At 39.9% G+C, this 17,362-nt stretch overlaps 1 protein-coding gene across 1 annotated transcript in view; it reads left to right on the forward strand.

The window, feature by feature from the left end:
- The window catches only part of ptprr (protein tyrosine phosphatase receptor type R), a gene marked incomplete at its 5' end in the record, with an annotated part of 56,021 nt that overhangs the window by 25,591 nt on the left and 13,068 nt on the right, over nucleotides 1–17,362 (forward strand). Inside the window, 3 exons of the mRNA XM_061715229.1 lie at nucleotides 73–262; nucleotides 3,575–3,659; nucleotides 12,338–12,414. Of these exons, the coding sequence (XP_061571213.1) occupies nucleotides 73–262; nucleotides 3,575–3,659; nucleotides 12,338–12,414 (352 nt within the window). The remainder of the gene's footprint in view (nucleotides 1–72; nucleotides 263–3,574; nucleotides 3,660–12,337; nucleotides 12,415–17,362) is intronic.

A 17,362-nucleotide genomic window follows, 5' to 3' on the forward strand; every position in this document is an offset into this window, starting at 1 on the left:
TAACGTGAAGGTTTTCTCTGGTTCTTCCTCAGACGAGACTCTAACGTGAAGGTTTTCTCTGGTTTTCCTCAGACGAGGCTCTAACGTGTCCCTGGTTCTGGACATGTCGGCTCTGGGCTCCGTGGAGCCGCTCAGCGTTGCCGTGGTAACGCCCCGGGAGACGGCGGCCAGGGAGTACCTGCTAGCGGCGCGGCGGCCGCTAACGCGACAGCAGCTGCGTGACGTCGTCGCCAACGCGCAGCGGCTGCACGCCGAGTTCGCTGTGAGTAGAAATACACGGAGTAGAAATACACGGAGTAGAAATACACCGAGTAGAAATACACCGAGTAGAAATACACAGAGTACAAATACACGGAGTAGAAATACACGGAGTAGAAATACACGGAGTAGAAATACACAGAGTAGAAATACACAGAGTACAAATACACAGAGTACAAATACACGGAGTAGAAATACACGGAGTAGAAATACACGGAGTAGAAATACACAGAGTAGAAATACACAGAGTACAAATACACGGAGTAGAAATACACAGAGTAGAAATACACGGAGTAGAAATACACCGAGTAGAAATACACCGAGTAGAAATACACAGAGTACAAATACACGGAGTAGAAATACACAGAGTAGAAATACACGGAGTAGAAATACACAGAGTACAAATACACAGAGTACAAATACACGGAGTAGAAATACACGGAGTAGAAATACACGGAGTAGAAATACACAGAGTAGAAATACACAGAGTAGAAATACACGGAGTACAAATACACGGAGTAGAAATACACGGAGTAGAAATACACGGAGTAGAAATACACGGAGTAGAAATACACGGAGTACAAATACACGGAGTAGAAATACACGGAGTAGAAATACACGGAGTAGAAATACACCGAGTAGAAATACACCGAGTAGAAATAGTGTCCTGATATAACAGTTACTTTAGACTGTCCTAATATAACATTTTTTCGTGAGTTTGTGCGTTTTTTCGTGCGTTTTTTTGTGCATGCGTGCGTTTTGCGTGCGTGCATTCGTGCGTTTTTTCGTGCGTTTGTGCGTTTTTTTGTGCGTTTTTTCATCCGTTCGTGTGTTTTTTCGTGCGTTTTTGCGTGCGTGCATTTTGCGTGCGTGCATTTTGCGTGCGTTCGTGCGTTTTTTCGTGCGTGCATGCGTTTTGCGTGCGTTCGTGCGTGCATTCGTCCGTTTTTTCGTGCGTTCGTGCGTTTTTTCGTGCGTTCGTGTGTTTTTTCGTGCGTTTTTTCGTGCGTTCGTGCGTTTTTTCGTGCGTTCGTGCGTTTTTGCCTGCGTTCGTGCGTTTTTTCGTACTTTGCGCGTTTTTTCGTGAGTGCGTAAGTTTTGCGTGCGTTCGTGCGTACATTCATGCGTGCATTCATGTGTTTTTTCGTGCGTTTTTTCGTGCGTTTTTTCGTGCGTTCGTGCGTTTTTTCGTGCGTGCGTTCGTGCGTGCATTCATGCATGCGTTCTTTCGTGCGTTTTTGCCTGCGTTCGTGCGTTTTTTCGTGCGTTTTTTCGTGCGTTTTTTCGTGCGTTTTTTCGTGCGTTCGTGCGTTTTTTCGTGCATGCGTGCGTTTTGCGTGCGTTCGTGCGTGCATTCGTGCGTTTTTTCGTGCGTTTGTGCGTTTTTTTGTGAGTTTTTTCGTGCGTTTGTGCGTTTTTTTGTGAGTTTTTTCGTGCGTTTTTTCATGCGTTCGTGCGTTTTTTTCGTGCGTTTTTGCGTGCGTGCGTTCGTGCGTTTTTTCGTGCGTGCGTTTTGCGTGCGTTCGTGCGTGCATTCGTGCGTTTTTTCGTGCGTTTGTGTGTTTTTTCGTGCGTTTTTTCGTGCGTTCGTGCTTTTATTCGTGCGTTCGTGCGTTTTTGACTGCGTTCGTGCGTTTTTTCGTGCGTTTTTACGTGAGTTTGTGCGTGAATTCGTGCGTTTTTTCGTACATTCGTGCGTTTTTTCGTGCGTGCGTGCGTTTTGCGTGCATTTTTTTGTGCGTTTTTTCGTGCATTTTTTCGTGCGTTCGTGCGTTTTTTCGTGCGTGCGTTCGTGCGTGCAGTCATGCATGCGTTTTTTCGTGCGTTTTTGCCTGCGTTCGTGCGTTTTTTCGTGCGTTCGTGCGTTTTTTCCTGCGTTCGTGCGTTTTTCACCAAGTTCACCAAGTAGAATTACACCAAGTAGAAATACACGGAGTAGAAATACACGGAGTAGAAATACACGGAGTAGAAATACACGGAGTAGAAATACACGGAGTAGAAGTACACGGAGTCTTGACGCTTGGTCCGACTTCAAGGCAGGATTTGTTGTAGAAATTAAAGTGATGAGGACACCGAACTTTATGATTTGACCGTTTAACGTTAGCTACCCAAAAATACAACATTACCTGATAGTCTTTATTCTCTCAGTCTTTATTCTCTCAGTCTTTATTCTCTCAGTCTTTATTCTCTCAGTCTTTATTCTCTCAGTCTTTATTCTCTCAGTCTTTATTCTCTCAGTCTTTATTCACTCAGTCTTTATTCTCTCAGTCTTTATTCACTCAGTCTTTATTCACTCAGTCTTTATTCTCTCAGTCTTTATTCTCTCAGTCTTTATTCTCTCAGTCTTTATTCTCTCAGTCTTTATTCTCTCAGTCTTTATTCACTCAGTCTTTATTCTCTCAGTCTTTATTCTCTCAGTCTTTATTCTCTCAGTCTTTATTCACTCAGTCTTTATTCACTCAGTCTTTATTCTCTCAGTCTTTATTCTCTCAGTCTTTATTCACTCAGTCTTTATTCTCTCAGTCTTTATTCTCTCAGTCTTTATTCACTCAGTCTTTATTCTCTCAGTCTTTATTCTCTCAGTCTTTATTTATTCTCTCAGTCTTTATTCTCTCAGTCTTTATTCTCTCAGTCTTTATTTATTCTCTCAGTCTTTATTCTCTCAGTCTTTATTCTCTCAGTCTTTATTTATTCTCTCAGTCTTTATTCTCTCAGTCTTTATCCTCTCAGTCTTTATTCTCTCAGTCTTTATTCTCTCAGTCTTTATTCACTCAGTCTTTATTCTCTCAGTCTTTATTCTCTCAGTCTTTATTCTCTCAGTCTTTATTCTCTCAGTCTTTATTCTCTCAGTCTTTATTCTCTCAGTCTTTATTCTCTCAGTCTTTATTCTCTCAGTCTTTATCCTCTCAGTCTTTCTGAAACTCAGTCTTTATTCTCTCAGTCTTTATTCTCTCAGTCTTTATTTATTCTCTCAGTCTTTATTCTCTCAGTCTTTATTCTCTCAGTCTTTATTCTCTCAGTCTTTATTCACTCAGTCTTTATTCTCTCAGTCTTTATTCTCTCAGTCTTTATTCTCTCAGTCTTTATTCTCTCAGTCTTTATTCAGTCTTTATTCTCAGTCTTTATTCTCTCAGTCTTTATTCTCTCAGTCTTTATTCTCTCAGTCTTTATTCTCTCAGTCTTTATTCTCTCAGTCTTTATTCTCTCAGTCTTTATTCTCTCAGTCTTTATTCTCTCAGTCTTTATTCTCTCAGTCTTTATTCTCTCAGTCTTTATTCTTTATTCCGGTCCAGTTAATTCTGCTTTTCTCCTTCAGGAAATCCCGATGAACTTCATTGATCCGAAGGATCTGGACGTTCCGAACCACGGAACCAAGAACCGGTACAAGACCATCCTGCCCAGTGAGTAGCTGTTGCTAGGCAACTAACGCCCCCAGTCCTGCCGTTGCTAGGCAACGCTCCCAGTTCTGCCGTTGCATTTATCTAAATTTAAGAAGGATATAGACGTTAATTGTTCTTTTTGCCAAAAATATCCTGAGACATATTCCCACTTATGTTGGTCATGTGAATTCAGTTATAAATTTGGGAGGGATTTCCACAAGTATATTGTTGATTCTGTCTTTTCTGATTTTCATCTTTATTTTAAGAATGTTATTTTTGGTTTTCATAATTTTAATTACAAAAATAGGTTTGCTTTCTTTTTTATTAATCTGTTTTTATTTTTAGCTAAATTCCACATACACAAGTCCAAATTCATCCACAGAAAACCTGAACTCCTTGTACTTAAAAAAGAACTTGATCTATATATAAGGACAATTTATTCATCAAAAAACAAAAAGGCACAAAAAACCATCGGCATCTGTAAATTGTTCAATTTGACGACATGAAACCTACTCTCGCACATTATGTTGTTTTTATTTTTATTTATGTTTAATTTACATTCAACTGTCTTGTTCTTTATATATTATTTTGTTTATTTATTTTCTATATGGTGCTTGAATGTCTGTATTTGTATGATACCCTTGTTCTTAATTTTGCATTGTATTTTGAGATTTAAATTTAAAAAAAAAAAAAAAAAAAAAAAAAGTAGCTGCCGTTGCTAGGCAACGCTCCCAAAACAGCCCCGGCTTCCTGTTTAGGCAGGAAGTGGTTTTATGATGTGGGCGGGGCCGAGTGTCAGAGGCCGACGGAGAGAGTTGCACCAAAATATCCCCCACAATGCACTTCCTGAGAGGACAGAGTTGCTTATGAATTGTTTCTGTAATAATTGCTCGGGGGTTTATGTTCATGTTCTGGTTCTGGAAACATCCTGGAGAAACTATGTTGGAATAGACGCTGTAGAAATAAAACTGAATTGAATTCCCCCCACCGCGCTGATTACAGCCTTATATAACACACACACACATATGTATGTATATATATATATATATATATATATATATATATATATATATATATATATATATATATATATATATGGTTTACACGTCCTGCCTTCTGCTGAATTATTTTCATCCTCGGTGGGGACAACATTTACCCCCCCACCCAAAGTATTTTCACCATTACATCGTAATTATTAACAAGTAATAACAACCAAAATACACAGAGTCCGTGTTCATTCTGCTTGTGTGTGATTTTGATACCGGGAGTGAGTCGCGACCACAGGAAGCAGTTTTATTTTGAAAACCAACCGGATTTTCTTGCATTCCAAAAGTCCGACTTCCGGTCCGCCAAAATAAAAGATACAGTCAGTCAAATGAATGAAAAAATGAAAAGAATCCAGAGCAGCAAATCATATTTTACAGGATCACAAGCAAAAATCCTGAGAAAAAATGTGACAGAAGATGAAACAAGATCTGACATTGCTGATTGCAGTTCCCATGTTTTCTGTCAAACTGATATCGAGAAAGAATTAAAAAAATATTAATTTAGTTTATTTATTTCTATTTGGCACATTTAAAAACAATATTAGGAAAAAATATTTCTGCAAATGCAGTGGTTCAGTTCATGTTCAAAATAGTGTAAGGTTTACTCAAGAAACAAGTTTTTATATAGCCTATACTGTTGGGTGGTAATTTTTCTGAATAAAAATATTTCTTAAAATGATCCCCCCTCTGGTTTTTTCACAAATCACACCCTGTATATGTATGTATATATATGTGTATTTATATATATATATATATATATATATATATATATATATATATATATATATATATATATATATATATATATATATATATATATATATATATATATATATATATACACACATATACACTCCCAGTTTGCTGGTGTTGAGGGGGCGGGGTTACCAGGTCATCAGGGTTATCAACACCACTGTTCCTTCCGGCCAATCAGAGTAAAGAATGCTGCTCTGCAGCTGCTGTCAATCAAAGTCCTTCCTGTGGAGATTCTGGTTTCTCTCAGACCGATTCACTTAAAGCTGGGGATGGACTGGACTGGACTGGGAGGTCTGGTCTAGTCTAGTCTGGTCTGGACCGGTCTGGGAGGTCTGGACCGAGGTCTGAGTCCTAGTCCTGGTCTGGTTTCTCTCAGACTGTTGGTGGATTCACTTAAAGCTGGGGTTGGTCTGGTCCTGGTCCTGGACTGGACCAGGTCTGATCTGATCTGTTCTACTGGTCTGGTCTGATTCAGACCGAGGTCTGGTCCTGGTCTGGGTTTGGACTGGACTGGTCTGGAACTGGTTCTAACATGTCCTTCTCCTAACTCGTCTCCTTGTCTCCTAGATCCTTGTTTCCTTTCCTAACTCGTCTCCTAGATCCTTGTTTCCTCTCCTAACTTGTCTTTACGTCTCCTAGATCCTTGTTTCCTTTCCTAACTCGTCTCCTAGATCCTTGTTTCCTCTCCTAACTCGTCTCCTAGATCCTTGTTTCCTCTCCTAACTCGTCTCCTTGTCTCCTAGATCCTTGTTTCCTCTCCTAACTCGTCTCCTTGTCTCCTAGATCCTTGTTTCCTCTCCTAACTCGTCTCCTTGTCTCCTAGATCCTTGTTTCCTCTCCTAACTCGTCTCCTTGTCTCCTAGATCCTTGTTTCCTCTCCTAACTCGTCTCCTTGTCTCCTAGATCCTTGTTTCCTCTCCTAACTCGTCTCCTTGTCTCCTAGATCCTTGTTTCCTTTCCTAACTCGTCTCCTAGATCCTTGTTTCCTCTCCTAACTCGTCTCCTTGTCTCCTAGATCCTTGTTTCCTCTCCTAACTCGTCTCCTTGTCTCCTAGATCCTTGTTTCCTTTCCTAACTCGTCTCCTTGTCTCCTAGATCCTTGTTTCCTCTCCTAACTTGTCTCCTAGATCCTTGTTTCCTCTCCTAACTCGTCTCCTTGTCTCCTAGATCCTTGTTTCCTTTCCTAACTCGTCTCCTTGTCTCCTAGATCCTTGTTTCCTTTCCTAACTCGTCTCCTAGATCCTTGTTTCCTCTCCTAACTTGTCTTTACGTCTCCTAGATCCTTGTTTCCTTTCCTAACTCGTCTCCTAGATCCTTGTTTCCTCTCCTAACTCGTCTCCTAGATCCTTGTTTCCTCTCCTAACTCGTCTCCTAGATCCTTGTTTCCTCTCCTAACTCGTCTCCTTGTCTCCTAGATCCTTGTTTCCTCTCCTAACTCGTCTCCTTGTCTCCTAGATCCTTGTTTCCTCTCCTAACTCGTCTCCTTGTCTCCTAGATCCTTGTTTCCTCTCCTAACTCGTCTCCTTGTCTCCTAGATCCTTGTTTCCTCTCCTAACTCGTCTCCTTGTCTCCTAGATCCTTGTTTCCTCTCCTAACTCGTCTCCTTGTCTCCTAGATCCTTGTTTCCTTTCCTAACTCGTCTCCTAGATCCTTGTTTCCTCTCCTAACTCGTCTCCTTGTCTCCTAGATCCTTGTTTCCTCTCCTAACTCGTCTCCTTGTCTCCTAGATCCTTGTTTCCTTTCCTAACTCGTCTCCTTGTCTCCTAGATCCTTGTTTCCTCTCCTAACTTGTCTCCTTGTCTCCTAGATCCTTGTTTCCTTTCCTAACTTGTCTCCTTGTCTCCTAGATCCTTGTTTCCTTTCCTAACTTGTCTCCTTGTCTCCTAGATCCTTGTTTCCTTCTCCTAACTTGTCTTTATGTCTCCTAGATCCTTGTTTCCTTTCCTAACTCGTCTCCTAGATCCTTGTTTCCTCTCCCAACTCGTCTCCTTGTCTCCTAGATCCTTGTTTCCTTTCCTAACTCGTCTCCTTGTCTCCTAGATCCTTGTTTCCTCTCCTAACTCGTCTTTATGTCTCCTAGATCCTTGTTTCCTTTCCTAACTTGTCTCCTTGTCTCCTAGATCCTTGTTTCCTTTCCTAACTCGTCTCCTTGTCTCCTAGATCCTTGTTTCCTCTCCTAACTTGTCTCCTTGTCTCCTAGATCCTTGTTTCCTTTCCTAACTTGTCTCCTTGTCTCCTAGATCCTTGTTTCCTTTCCTAACTCGTCTCCTAGATCCTTGTTTCCTTTCCTAACTCGTCTCCTTGTCTCCTAGATCCTTGTTTCCTTTCTTAACTCGTCTCCTTGTCTCCTAGATCCTTGTTTCCTTTCCTAACTCGTCTCCTAGATCCTTGTTTCCTTTCCTAACTCGTCTCCTTGTCTCCTAGATCCTTGTTTCCTCTCCTAACTCGTCTTTATGTCTCCTAGATCCTTGTTTCCTTTCCTAACTTGTCTCCTTGTCTCCTAGATCCTTGTTTCCTTTCCTAACTCGTCTCCTTGTCTCCTAGATCCTTGTTTCCTCTCCTAACTTGTCTCCTTGTCTCCTAGATCCTTGTTTCCTTTCCTAACTTGTCTCCTTGTCTCCTAGATCCTTGTTTCCTTTCCTAACTCGTCTCCTAGATCCTTGTTTCCTTTCCTAACTCGTCTCCTTGTCTCCTAGATCCTTGTTTCCTTTCTTAACTCGTCTCCTTGTCTCCTAGATCCTTGTTTCCTTTCCTAACTCGTCTCCTAGATCCTTGTTTCCTTTCCTAACTCGTCTCCTTGTCTCCTAGATCCTTGTTTCCTTTCCTAACTCGTCTCCTAGATCCTTGTTTCCTCTCCTAACTCGTCTCCTTGTCTCCTAGATCCTTGTTTCCTTCTCCTAACTCGTCTCCTTGTCTCCTAGATCCTTGTTTCCTCTCCTAACTCGTCTCCTTGTCTCCTAGATCCTTGTTTCCTCTCCTAACTCGTCTCCTTGTCTCCTATATCCTTGTTTCCTTTCCTAACTCGTCTCCTTGTCTCCTAGATCCTTGTTTCCTTTCCTAACTCGTCTCCTTGTCTCCTAGATCCTTGTTTCCTTTCCTAACTCGTCTCCTAGATCCTTGTCTCCTTTCCTAACTCGTCTACTTGTCTCCTAGATCCTTGTTTCCTTTCCTAACTCGTCTCCTTGTCTCCTAGATCCTTGTTTCCTTTCCTAACTCGTCTCCTTGTCTCCTAGATCCTTGTTTCCTTTCCTAACTCGTCTCCTAGATCCTTGTTTCCTTTCCTAACTCGTCTCCTAGATCCTTGTCTCCTTTCCTAACTCGTCTACTTGTCTCCTAGATCCTTGTTTCCTCTCCTAACTCGTCTCCTTGTCTCCTAGATCCTTGTTTCCTCTCCTAACTCGTCTCCTTGTCTCCTAGATCCTTGTTTCCTCTCCTAACTCGTCTCCTTGTCTCCTAGATCCTTGTTTCCTCTCCTAACTCGTCTCCTTGTCTCCTAGATCCTTGTTTCCTCTCCTAACTCGTCTCCTTGTCTCCTAGATCCTTGTTTCCTTTCCTAACTCGTCTCCTAGATCCTTGTTTCCTCTCCTAACTCGTCTCCTTGTCTCCTAGATCCTTGTTTCCTCTCCTAACTCGTCTCCTTGTCTCCTAGATCCTTGTTTCCTTTCCTAACTCGTCTCCTTGTCTCCTAGATCCTTGTTTCCTCTCCTAACTTGTCTCCTTGTCTCCTAGATCCTTGTTTCCTTTCCTAACTTGTCTCCTTGTCTCCTAGATCCTTGTTTCCTTTCCTAACTTGTCTCCTTGTCTCCTAGATCCTTGTTTCCTTCTCCTAACTTGTCTTTATGTCTCCTAGATCCTTGTTTCCTCTCCTAACTTGTCTCCTAGATCCTTGTTTCCTTTCCTAACTCGTCTCCTAGATCCTTGTTTCCTCTCCTAACTCGTCTCCTTGTCTCCTAGATCCTTGTTTCCTTTCCTAACTCGTCTCCTTGTCTCCTAGATCCTTGTTTCCTCTCCTAACTCGTCTTTATGTCTCCTAGATCCTTGTTTCCTTTCCTAACTTGTCTCCTTGTCTCCTAGATCCTTGTTTCCTTTCCTAACTCGTCTCCTTGTCTCCTAGATCCTTGTTTCCTCTCCTAACTTGTCTCCTTGTCTCCTAGATCCTTGTTTCCTTTCCTAACTTGTCTCCTTGTCTCCTAGATCCTTGTTTCCTTTCCTAACTCGTCTCCTAGATCCTTGTTTCCTTTCCTAACTCGTCTCCTTGTCTCCTAGATCCTTGTTTCCTTTCCTAACTCGTCTCCTTGTCTCCTAGATCCTTGTTTCCTTTCCTAACTCGTCTCCTAGATCCTTGTTTCCTTTCCTAACTCGTCTCCTTGTCTCCTAGATCCTTGTTTCCTTTCCTAACTCGTCTCCTAGATCCTTGTTTCCTCTCCTAACTCGTCTCCTTGTCTCCTAGATCCTTGTTTCCTTCTCCTAACTCGTCTCCTTGTCTCCTAGATCCTTGTTTCCTCTCCTAACTCGTCTCCTTGTCTCCTAGATCCTTGTTTCCTCTCCTAACTCGTCTCCTTGTCTCCTATATCCTTGTTTCCTTTCCTAACTCGTCTCCTTGTCTCCTAGATCCTTGTTTCCTTTCCTAACTCGTCTCCTTGTCTCCTAGATCCTTGTTTCCTTTCCTAACTCGTCTCCTAGATCCTTGTCTCCTTTCCTAACTCGTCTACTTGTCTCCTAGATCCTTGTTTCCTTTCCTAACTCGTCTCCTTGTCTCCTAGATCCTTGTTTCCTTTCCTAACTCGTCTCCTTGTCTCCTAGATCCTTGTTTCCTTTCCTAACTCGTCTCCTAGATCCTTGTTTCCTTTCCTAACTCGTCTCCTAGATCCTTGTCTCCTTTCCTAACTCGTCTACTTGTCTCCTAGATCCTTGTTTCCTCTCCTAACTCGTCTCCTTGTCTCCTAGATCCTTGTTTCCTCTACTAACTCGTCTCCTTGTCTCCTAGATCCTTGTTTCCTCTCCTAACTCGTCTCCTTGTCTCCTAGATCCTTGTTTCCTCTCCTAACTCGTCTCCTTGTCTCCTAGATCCTTGTTTCCTCTCCTAACTCGTCTCCTTGTCTCCTAGATCCTTGTTTCCTCTCCTAACTCGTCTCCTTGTCTCCTAGATCCTTGTCTCCTTTCCTAACTCGTCTCCTTGTCTCCTAGATCCTTGTTTCCTCTCCTAACTCGTCTCCTTGTCTCCTAGATCCTTGTTTCCTCTCCTAACTCGTCTCCTTGTCTCCTAGATCCTTGTTTCCTTTCCTAACTCGTCTCCTAGATCCTTGTTTCCTTTCCTAACTGGTCTCCTTGTCTCCTAGATCCTTGTTTCCTCTCCTAACTCGTCTCCTTGTCTCCTAGATCCTTGTTTCCTTTCCTAACTCGTCTCCTAGATCCTTGTTTCCTTTCCTAACTGGTCTCCTTGTCTCCTAGATCCTTGTTTCCTCTCCTAACTCGTCTCCTTGTCTCCTAGATCCTTGTTTCCTTTCCTAACTCGTCTCCTAGATCCTTGTTTCCTTTCCTAACTGGTCTCCTTGTCTCCTAGATCCTTGTTTCCTCTCCTAACTCGTCTCCTTGTCTCCTAGATCCTTGTTTCCTTTCCTAACTCGTCTCCTAGATCCTTGTTTCCTTTCCTAACTGGTCTCCTTGTCTCCTAGATCCTTGTTTCCTCTCCTAACTCGTCTCCTTGTCTCCTAGATCCTTGTTTCCTTTCCTAACTCGTCTCCTAGATCCTTGTTTCCTTTCCTAACTGGTCTCCTTGTCTCCTAGATCCTTGTTTCCTCTCCTAACTCGTCTCCTTGTCTCCTAGATCCTTGTTTCCTTTCCTAACTCGTCTCCTAGATCCTTGTTTCCTTTCCTAACTGGTCTCCTTGTCTCCTAGATCCTTGTTTCCTCTCCTAACTCGTCTCCTTGTCTCCTAGATCCTTGTCTCCTTTCCTAACTCGTCTCCTTGTCTCCTAGATCCTTGTTTCCTCCTAACTCGTCTCCTTGTCTCCTAGATCCTTGTTTCCTCTCCTAACTCGTCTCCTTGTCTCCTAGATCCTTGTTTCCTTTCCTAACTCGTCTCCTAGATCCTTGTTTCCTTTCCTAACTGGTCTCCTTGTCTCCTAGATCCTTGTTTCCTCTCCTAACTCGTCTCCTTGTCTCCTAGATCCTTGTTTCCTTTCCTAACTCGTCTCCTAGATCCTTGTTTCCTTTCCTAACTGGTCTCCTTGTCTCCTAGATCCTTGTTTCCTCTCCTAACTCGTCTCCTTGTCTCCTAGATCCTTGTTTCCTTTCCTAACTCGTCTCCTAGATCCTTGTTTCCTTTCCTAACTGGTCTCCTTGTCTCCTAGATCCTTGTTTCCTCTCCTAACTCGTCTCCTTGTCTCCTAGATCCTTGTTTCCTTTCCTAACTCGTCTCCTAGATCCTTGTTTCCTTTCCTAACTGGTCTCCTTGTCTCCTAGATCCTTGTTTCCTCTCCTAACTCGTCTCCTTGTCTCCTAGATCCTTGTTTCCTTTCCTAACTCGTCTCCTAGATCCTTGTTTCCTTTCCTAACTGGTCTCCTTGTCTCCTAGATCCTTGTTTCCTCTCCTAACTCGTCTCCTTGTCTCCTAGATCCTTGTTTCCTTTCCTAACTCGTCTCCTAGATCCTTGTTTCCTTTCCTAACTGGTCTCCTTGTCTCCTAGATCCTTGTTTCCTCTCCTAACTCGTCTCCTTGTCTCCTAGATCCTTGTTTCCTCTCCTAACTCGTCTCCTAGATCCTTGTTTCCTCTCCTAACTCGTCTCCTAGATCCTTGTTTCCTCTCCTAACTCGTCTCCTAGATCCTTGTTTCCTCTCCTAACTCGTCTCCTAGATCCTTGTTTCCTCTCCTAACTCGTCTCCTTGTCTCCTAGATCCTCACTCCAGAGTGGTGCTGAAGCTGAAGAGCAACGACCCGCTAAGCTGCTACATCAACGCTAACTACATCCGGGTGGGTACAAGCCCCGCCCCCTCTAGCTCCAGGCCCCGCCCCTCTAGCTCCAGGCCCCGCCCCCTCAAGCTCCAGGCCCCGCCCCCTCTAGAATCTTACCAGGAATATTTGTTTTATTTCTAGTTAAAATGTCTCATTTTTAGTAAAAAAAAATCTCATTACACTTAAAACAAGACTCATCACTGGAAAAAAGTACAATTTTCACCTGTTTCAAGTAGATTTTCACTTAAAATAAGTAGAAAAATCTGCCAGTGGAACAAGATTTTATTACTTGTAATAAGAAGATAAATCTTGTTCCACTGGCAGATTTTTCTACTTATTTCAAGTGAGAATTTACTTGAAACAGGTGAAAATTGTCAAATAAAAAGTTATTTTTCTGACAATGACTCTTGTTTTAAGTGTAATGAGACTTTTTGACTAAAAATGAGACATTTTAACTAGAAATAAGTCTTTTTATTGAGCATTTACACATATATTTTTTCATACATTCCACGCTCTTTTTATAGGATATTGTACAAGAATAAAATAAAAACATAACAGATGCAATGAATTATATTATCGTGAAACAAATAAAATAAAACGACTGAAAAAAAAGTCTGCAAGAAAGAAAGAAAGAAAGAAAGAAAGAAAGAAAGCTTCATACCCCCCCCTCTAGCTTTTTTTGCGTTCTTTCGCGTGTTTTTGCATTTTTTCGTGCGTTTTCTCGTGCGTTTTTTTGTGCTTTTTCTCGTGCGTTTTTTCGTGCGTTTTGCGTGCGTTCGTGCGTTTTTTCGTGCGTTTTTTCGTACGTTTTTGCATTTTTTCGTACGTTTTTTCGTGCGTTTTTGCGTGCGTTTTTGTCGTGCGTTTTTTCGTGCGTTTTTTCGTGCGTTTGTGCGTTTTTTTTGTGAGTTTTTTTGTGCGTTCGTTTTGCGTGCGTTTTTTCGTGCGTTTTGCGTGCGTTTGTTTTGTGTGCGTTCGTTCTTTCGTGAGTTTTCGACACTTCAACTTCTAGCTTCATACCCCCCTCTAGCTTCAGGCAAAATAAGGTAAAATTCAGGTAAAATGGATCACTGCAAAAACCCCAAATATTAACAAGAATATTTGTCTTATTTCTAGTTAAAATGTCTCATTTTAGTCAAAAAATATCATTCCACTTAAAACAAGACTCATCAGTGGAAAAACAACAATTTTCACCTGTTTCAAGTAGATTTTCACTTGAAATAAGTAGAAAAATCTGCCAGTGGAACATGATTTTTTTGCTTGTAATAAGAAGATAAATCTTGTTCCACTGGCAGATTTTTCTACTTATTTCAAGTGAAAATTTACTTGAAACAGGTGAAAAATTGTCAAATAAGTTATTTTTCCAGTAATGAGTCTTGTTTTAAGTGTAATGAGATTTTTTGACTAAAAATTAGACATTTTAACTAGAAATAAGACAAATATTCCTGGTAAGATTTGGAGTTTTTGTTCAACGTTACAATTAAATTAGTAAAATTTCTCACGTCCTTTTATTGATCATTTACACATATATTTTTTCATACATTCCAGGCTCTTTTTATAGGATATTGTACAAGAATAAAATAAAAACATAGCAGATGCAATGAATTTTATTATTGTGAAACTTATAATAAAATAAAACGACTGAAAAAAAGAAAAGAAAAAAAACACAAACAAAAGTTTGACTGGGAATCCCATCCCTGGTAGCTAAAATTAATGAAGTAAAATTTAAAGTAGTAATTTGTGGGTGGACCAGAGTTTCCTCAGAAAGGCGTTAAACCCGTCATGAGTCTGGAATGTCGTCTCAGTGAAAGTCTGGTGTTTCTCTCAGACGGAACAATAGAGCCGTTTCCTGCAGGAAACATCAGAGATTCTCCTCAACAATCTCCTAACATTCTCCCAACATTCTCCTAACATTCTCCTCACATTCTCCTCACCGCCGCGGCTTCTCAACCTAAATTTAGTTCCACTAGAACCCGAGCAGCCGCCGCGTCATCGTCTCTTTTTCCACAGAGAAAAAACGCTGGTGTTTTCCTGCGTTTTGGTCGTTCGTTTACACGAAAACGAAGCTCAAAGTCTCAAAAAAACGTCATTTCTGAAAACTCCGGATGTCCAAAGTGCAGCGTATTTATGCGGGTTTGTGCAAATGAAGAGATTATGAAAACAATCTGATGGAAATGATGGTATTTTATTTATCGACATTTCAACTTTTTTCTTAAAATTTCGACTTTTTTTCTTGACATTTCGACTTTTTTTCTCAAAATTTCAACTTTTTTCTCGACATTTTGACTTTTTTCTCAAAATCTCGACTTTTTTTCTTGAAATTTCAACTTTTTTTATTGAAATTTTAACTTTTTTCTTGAAATTTCGACTTTTTTTTAATGACATTTCGACTTTTTTATTGAAATTTCGACTTTTTTTCTAGAAATTTCAATTTTTTTTATCGACATTTTGACTTTTTTCTTGAAATTTCAACTTTTTTTATTGAAATTTTAACTTTTTTCTTGAAATTTCGACTTTTTTTTAATGACATTTCGACTTTTTTTCTCAAAATTTCGACTTTTTTCTCGACATTTTCACTTTTTTCTCAAAATCTCAACTTTTTTTCTTGAAATTTCAACTTTTTTTATTGAAATTTTAACTTTTTTCTTGAAATTTCGACTTTTTTTAATGACATTTCGACTTTTTTATTGAAATTTCGACTTTTTTTCTAGAAATTTCAATTTTTTTTATCGACATTTTGACTTTTTTCTTGACATTTCGACTTTTTTCTCAAAATCTCGACTTTTCCACTAGAACCCGAGCAGCAGCCGCCGCATCGTCTCTGTTTCCACGGAGAAAAAACGCTGGTGTTTTCATGCGTTTTGGTCGTTCGTTTACACAAAAACGAAGCTCAAAGTCTCCAAAAACCATCATTTCTGAAAACTCCGGACCTCCAAAGTGCAGCGTATTTATGCGGGTTTGTGGAAATGAAGAGATTATGAAAACAATCTGATGGAAATTATGGTATTTTATTTATCGACATTTCAACTTTTTTCTTAAAATTTCGACTTTTTTTCTTGACATTTCGACTTTTTTTCTAAAAATTTCAACTTTTTTCTCGACATTTTCACTTTTTTCTCAAAATCTCAACTTTTTTTCTAGAAATTTCAACTTTTTTTATTGAAATTTTAACTTTTTTCATGAAATTTCGACTTTTTTTTAATGACATTTCGACTTTTTTATTGAAATTTCGACTTTTTTTCTAGAAATTTCAATTTTTTTTATCGACATTTTGACTTTATTCTTGACATTTCGACTTTTTTCTCAAAATCTCGACTTTTCCACTAGAACCCGAGCAGCCGCCGCGCCATCAGCCCCGTTTACACGGAGAAAAAATGCTGGTGTTTTCATGCGTTTTGTTCGTTCCTTTACACGAAAACGAAGCTCAAAGTCTCCAAAAACCATCGTTTCTGAAAACTTAATGCGTTACATTAACGCACATCCTAAGTCACTTTTGGACAGACTCATATCCGGCACTTTAAAAACCTCATATTGTACATTTTTGCTTATGCATTTTCTCTCTTATATATTTGCTTTTATATTTTATATTTGTATTGTTTTGCACCAATCACCACAACAAATTCCTTGTCTGTGTTTAACAAACTTGGAAATAAACCTTTTTCTGATTCTGTGTGCATTTTTGCGTGCATGCGTTTTGCGTGCGAGCATGCTTTTTTTCGTGCGTTTTCGATATTTCGACTTTTTTCTCAAAATTTCTACTTTTTCATCACATTTTCGACTTTTTTCTCGAAATTTTGACTTTATTCTCGAAATTTCGACTTTTTTTTCTCGACATTTTGACTTTTTTCCTCAAAATTTTGACTTTTTTCACAACATTTTGTGCGTTTTTTCATGCGTTTTTGGCATTTCGACTTTTTTCTCGAAATTTCGACTCCCCCCCTCTAGCTTCATACCCCCCCAAAAACCGTCATTTCTGAAAACTTAATGCATCACATTAACGCAAATCCTAAGTCACTTTTGGACAGACTCATATCCGGCACTTTAAAAACCTCATATTGTACATTTTTGCTTATGCATTTTCTCTCTTATATATTTGCTTTTATATTTTATATTTGTATTGTTTTGCACCAATCACCACAACAAATTCCTTGTCTGTGTTTAACAAACTTGGCAATAAACCTTTTCCTTTTTCTGATTCTGCGTGCGTTTTTGCGTGCATGCGTTTTGCGTGCGAGCGTTTTTTCGTGTGTGCGTTTTTTCGTGCTTGCGTTTTTTCGTGCGTTCGTTCTTTCGTGCGTTTTCGACATTTCCACTTTTTTCTCAAAATTTCGACTTTTTCATCACATTTTCGACTTTTTTCTCAAAATTTCGACTTTTTCATCACATTTTCGACTTTTTTCTCAAAATTTCGATTTTTTTTTCTCTACATTTTGACTTCTTTCCTCAAAATTTTGACTTTTTTCACAACATTTCGTGCGTTTTTTCATGCGTTTTTGGCATTTCGACTTTTTTCTCGAAATTTCGACTCCCCCCCTCTAGCTTCATACCCCCCAAAAACCATAATTTCTGAAAACTTAATGCGTTACATTAATGCACATCCTAACACTTTCTGTCACTTTTGGACAGACTCATATCCGGCACTTTAAAAACCTCATATTGTATATTTTTGCTTATACATTTTCTCTCTTATATATTTGCTTTTATATTTTATATTTGTACTGTTTTGCACCAATCACCACAACAAATTCCTTGTGTGTGTTTAACAAACTTGGCAATAAACCTTTTTCTGATTCTGCGTGCGTTTTTTCGTGCGTGCGTTTTTTCGTGCGTGCGTGCGTTTTTTCGTGCGAGCGTGCATTTTTTCGTGCATGCGTTTTGCGTGCGAGCGTGCGTTTTTTATTGCGTTTTCGACATTTCGACTTTTTTCTCAAAATTTCTACTTTTTCATCAAATTTTCGACTTTTTT

The sequence above is a fragment of the Cololabis saira genome, chromosome 23, assembly GCF_033807715.1.
Source record: "Cololabis saira isolate AMF1-May2022 chromosome 23, fColSai1.1, whole genome shotgun sequence".
NCBI lineage: Eukaryota > Metazoa > Chordata > Actinopteri > Beloniformes > Belonidae > Cololabis > Cololabis saira.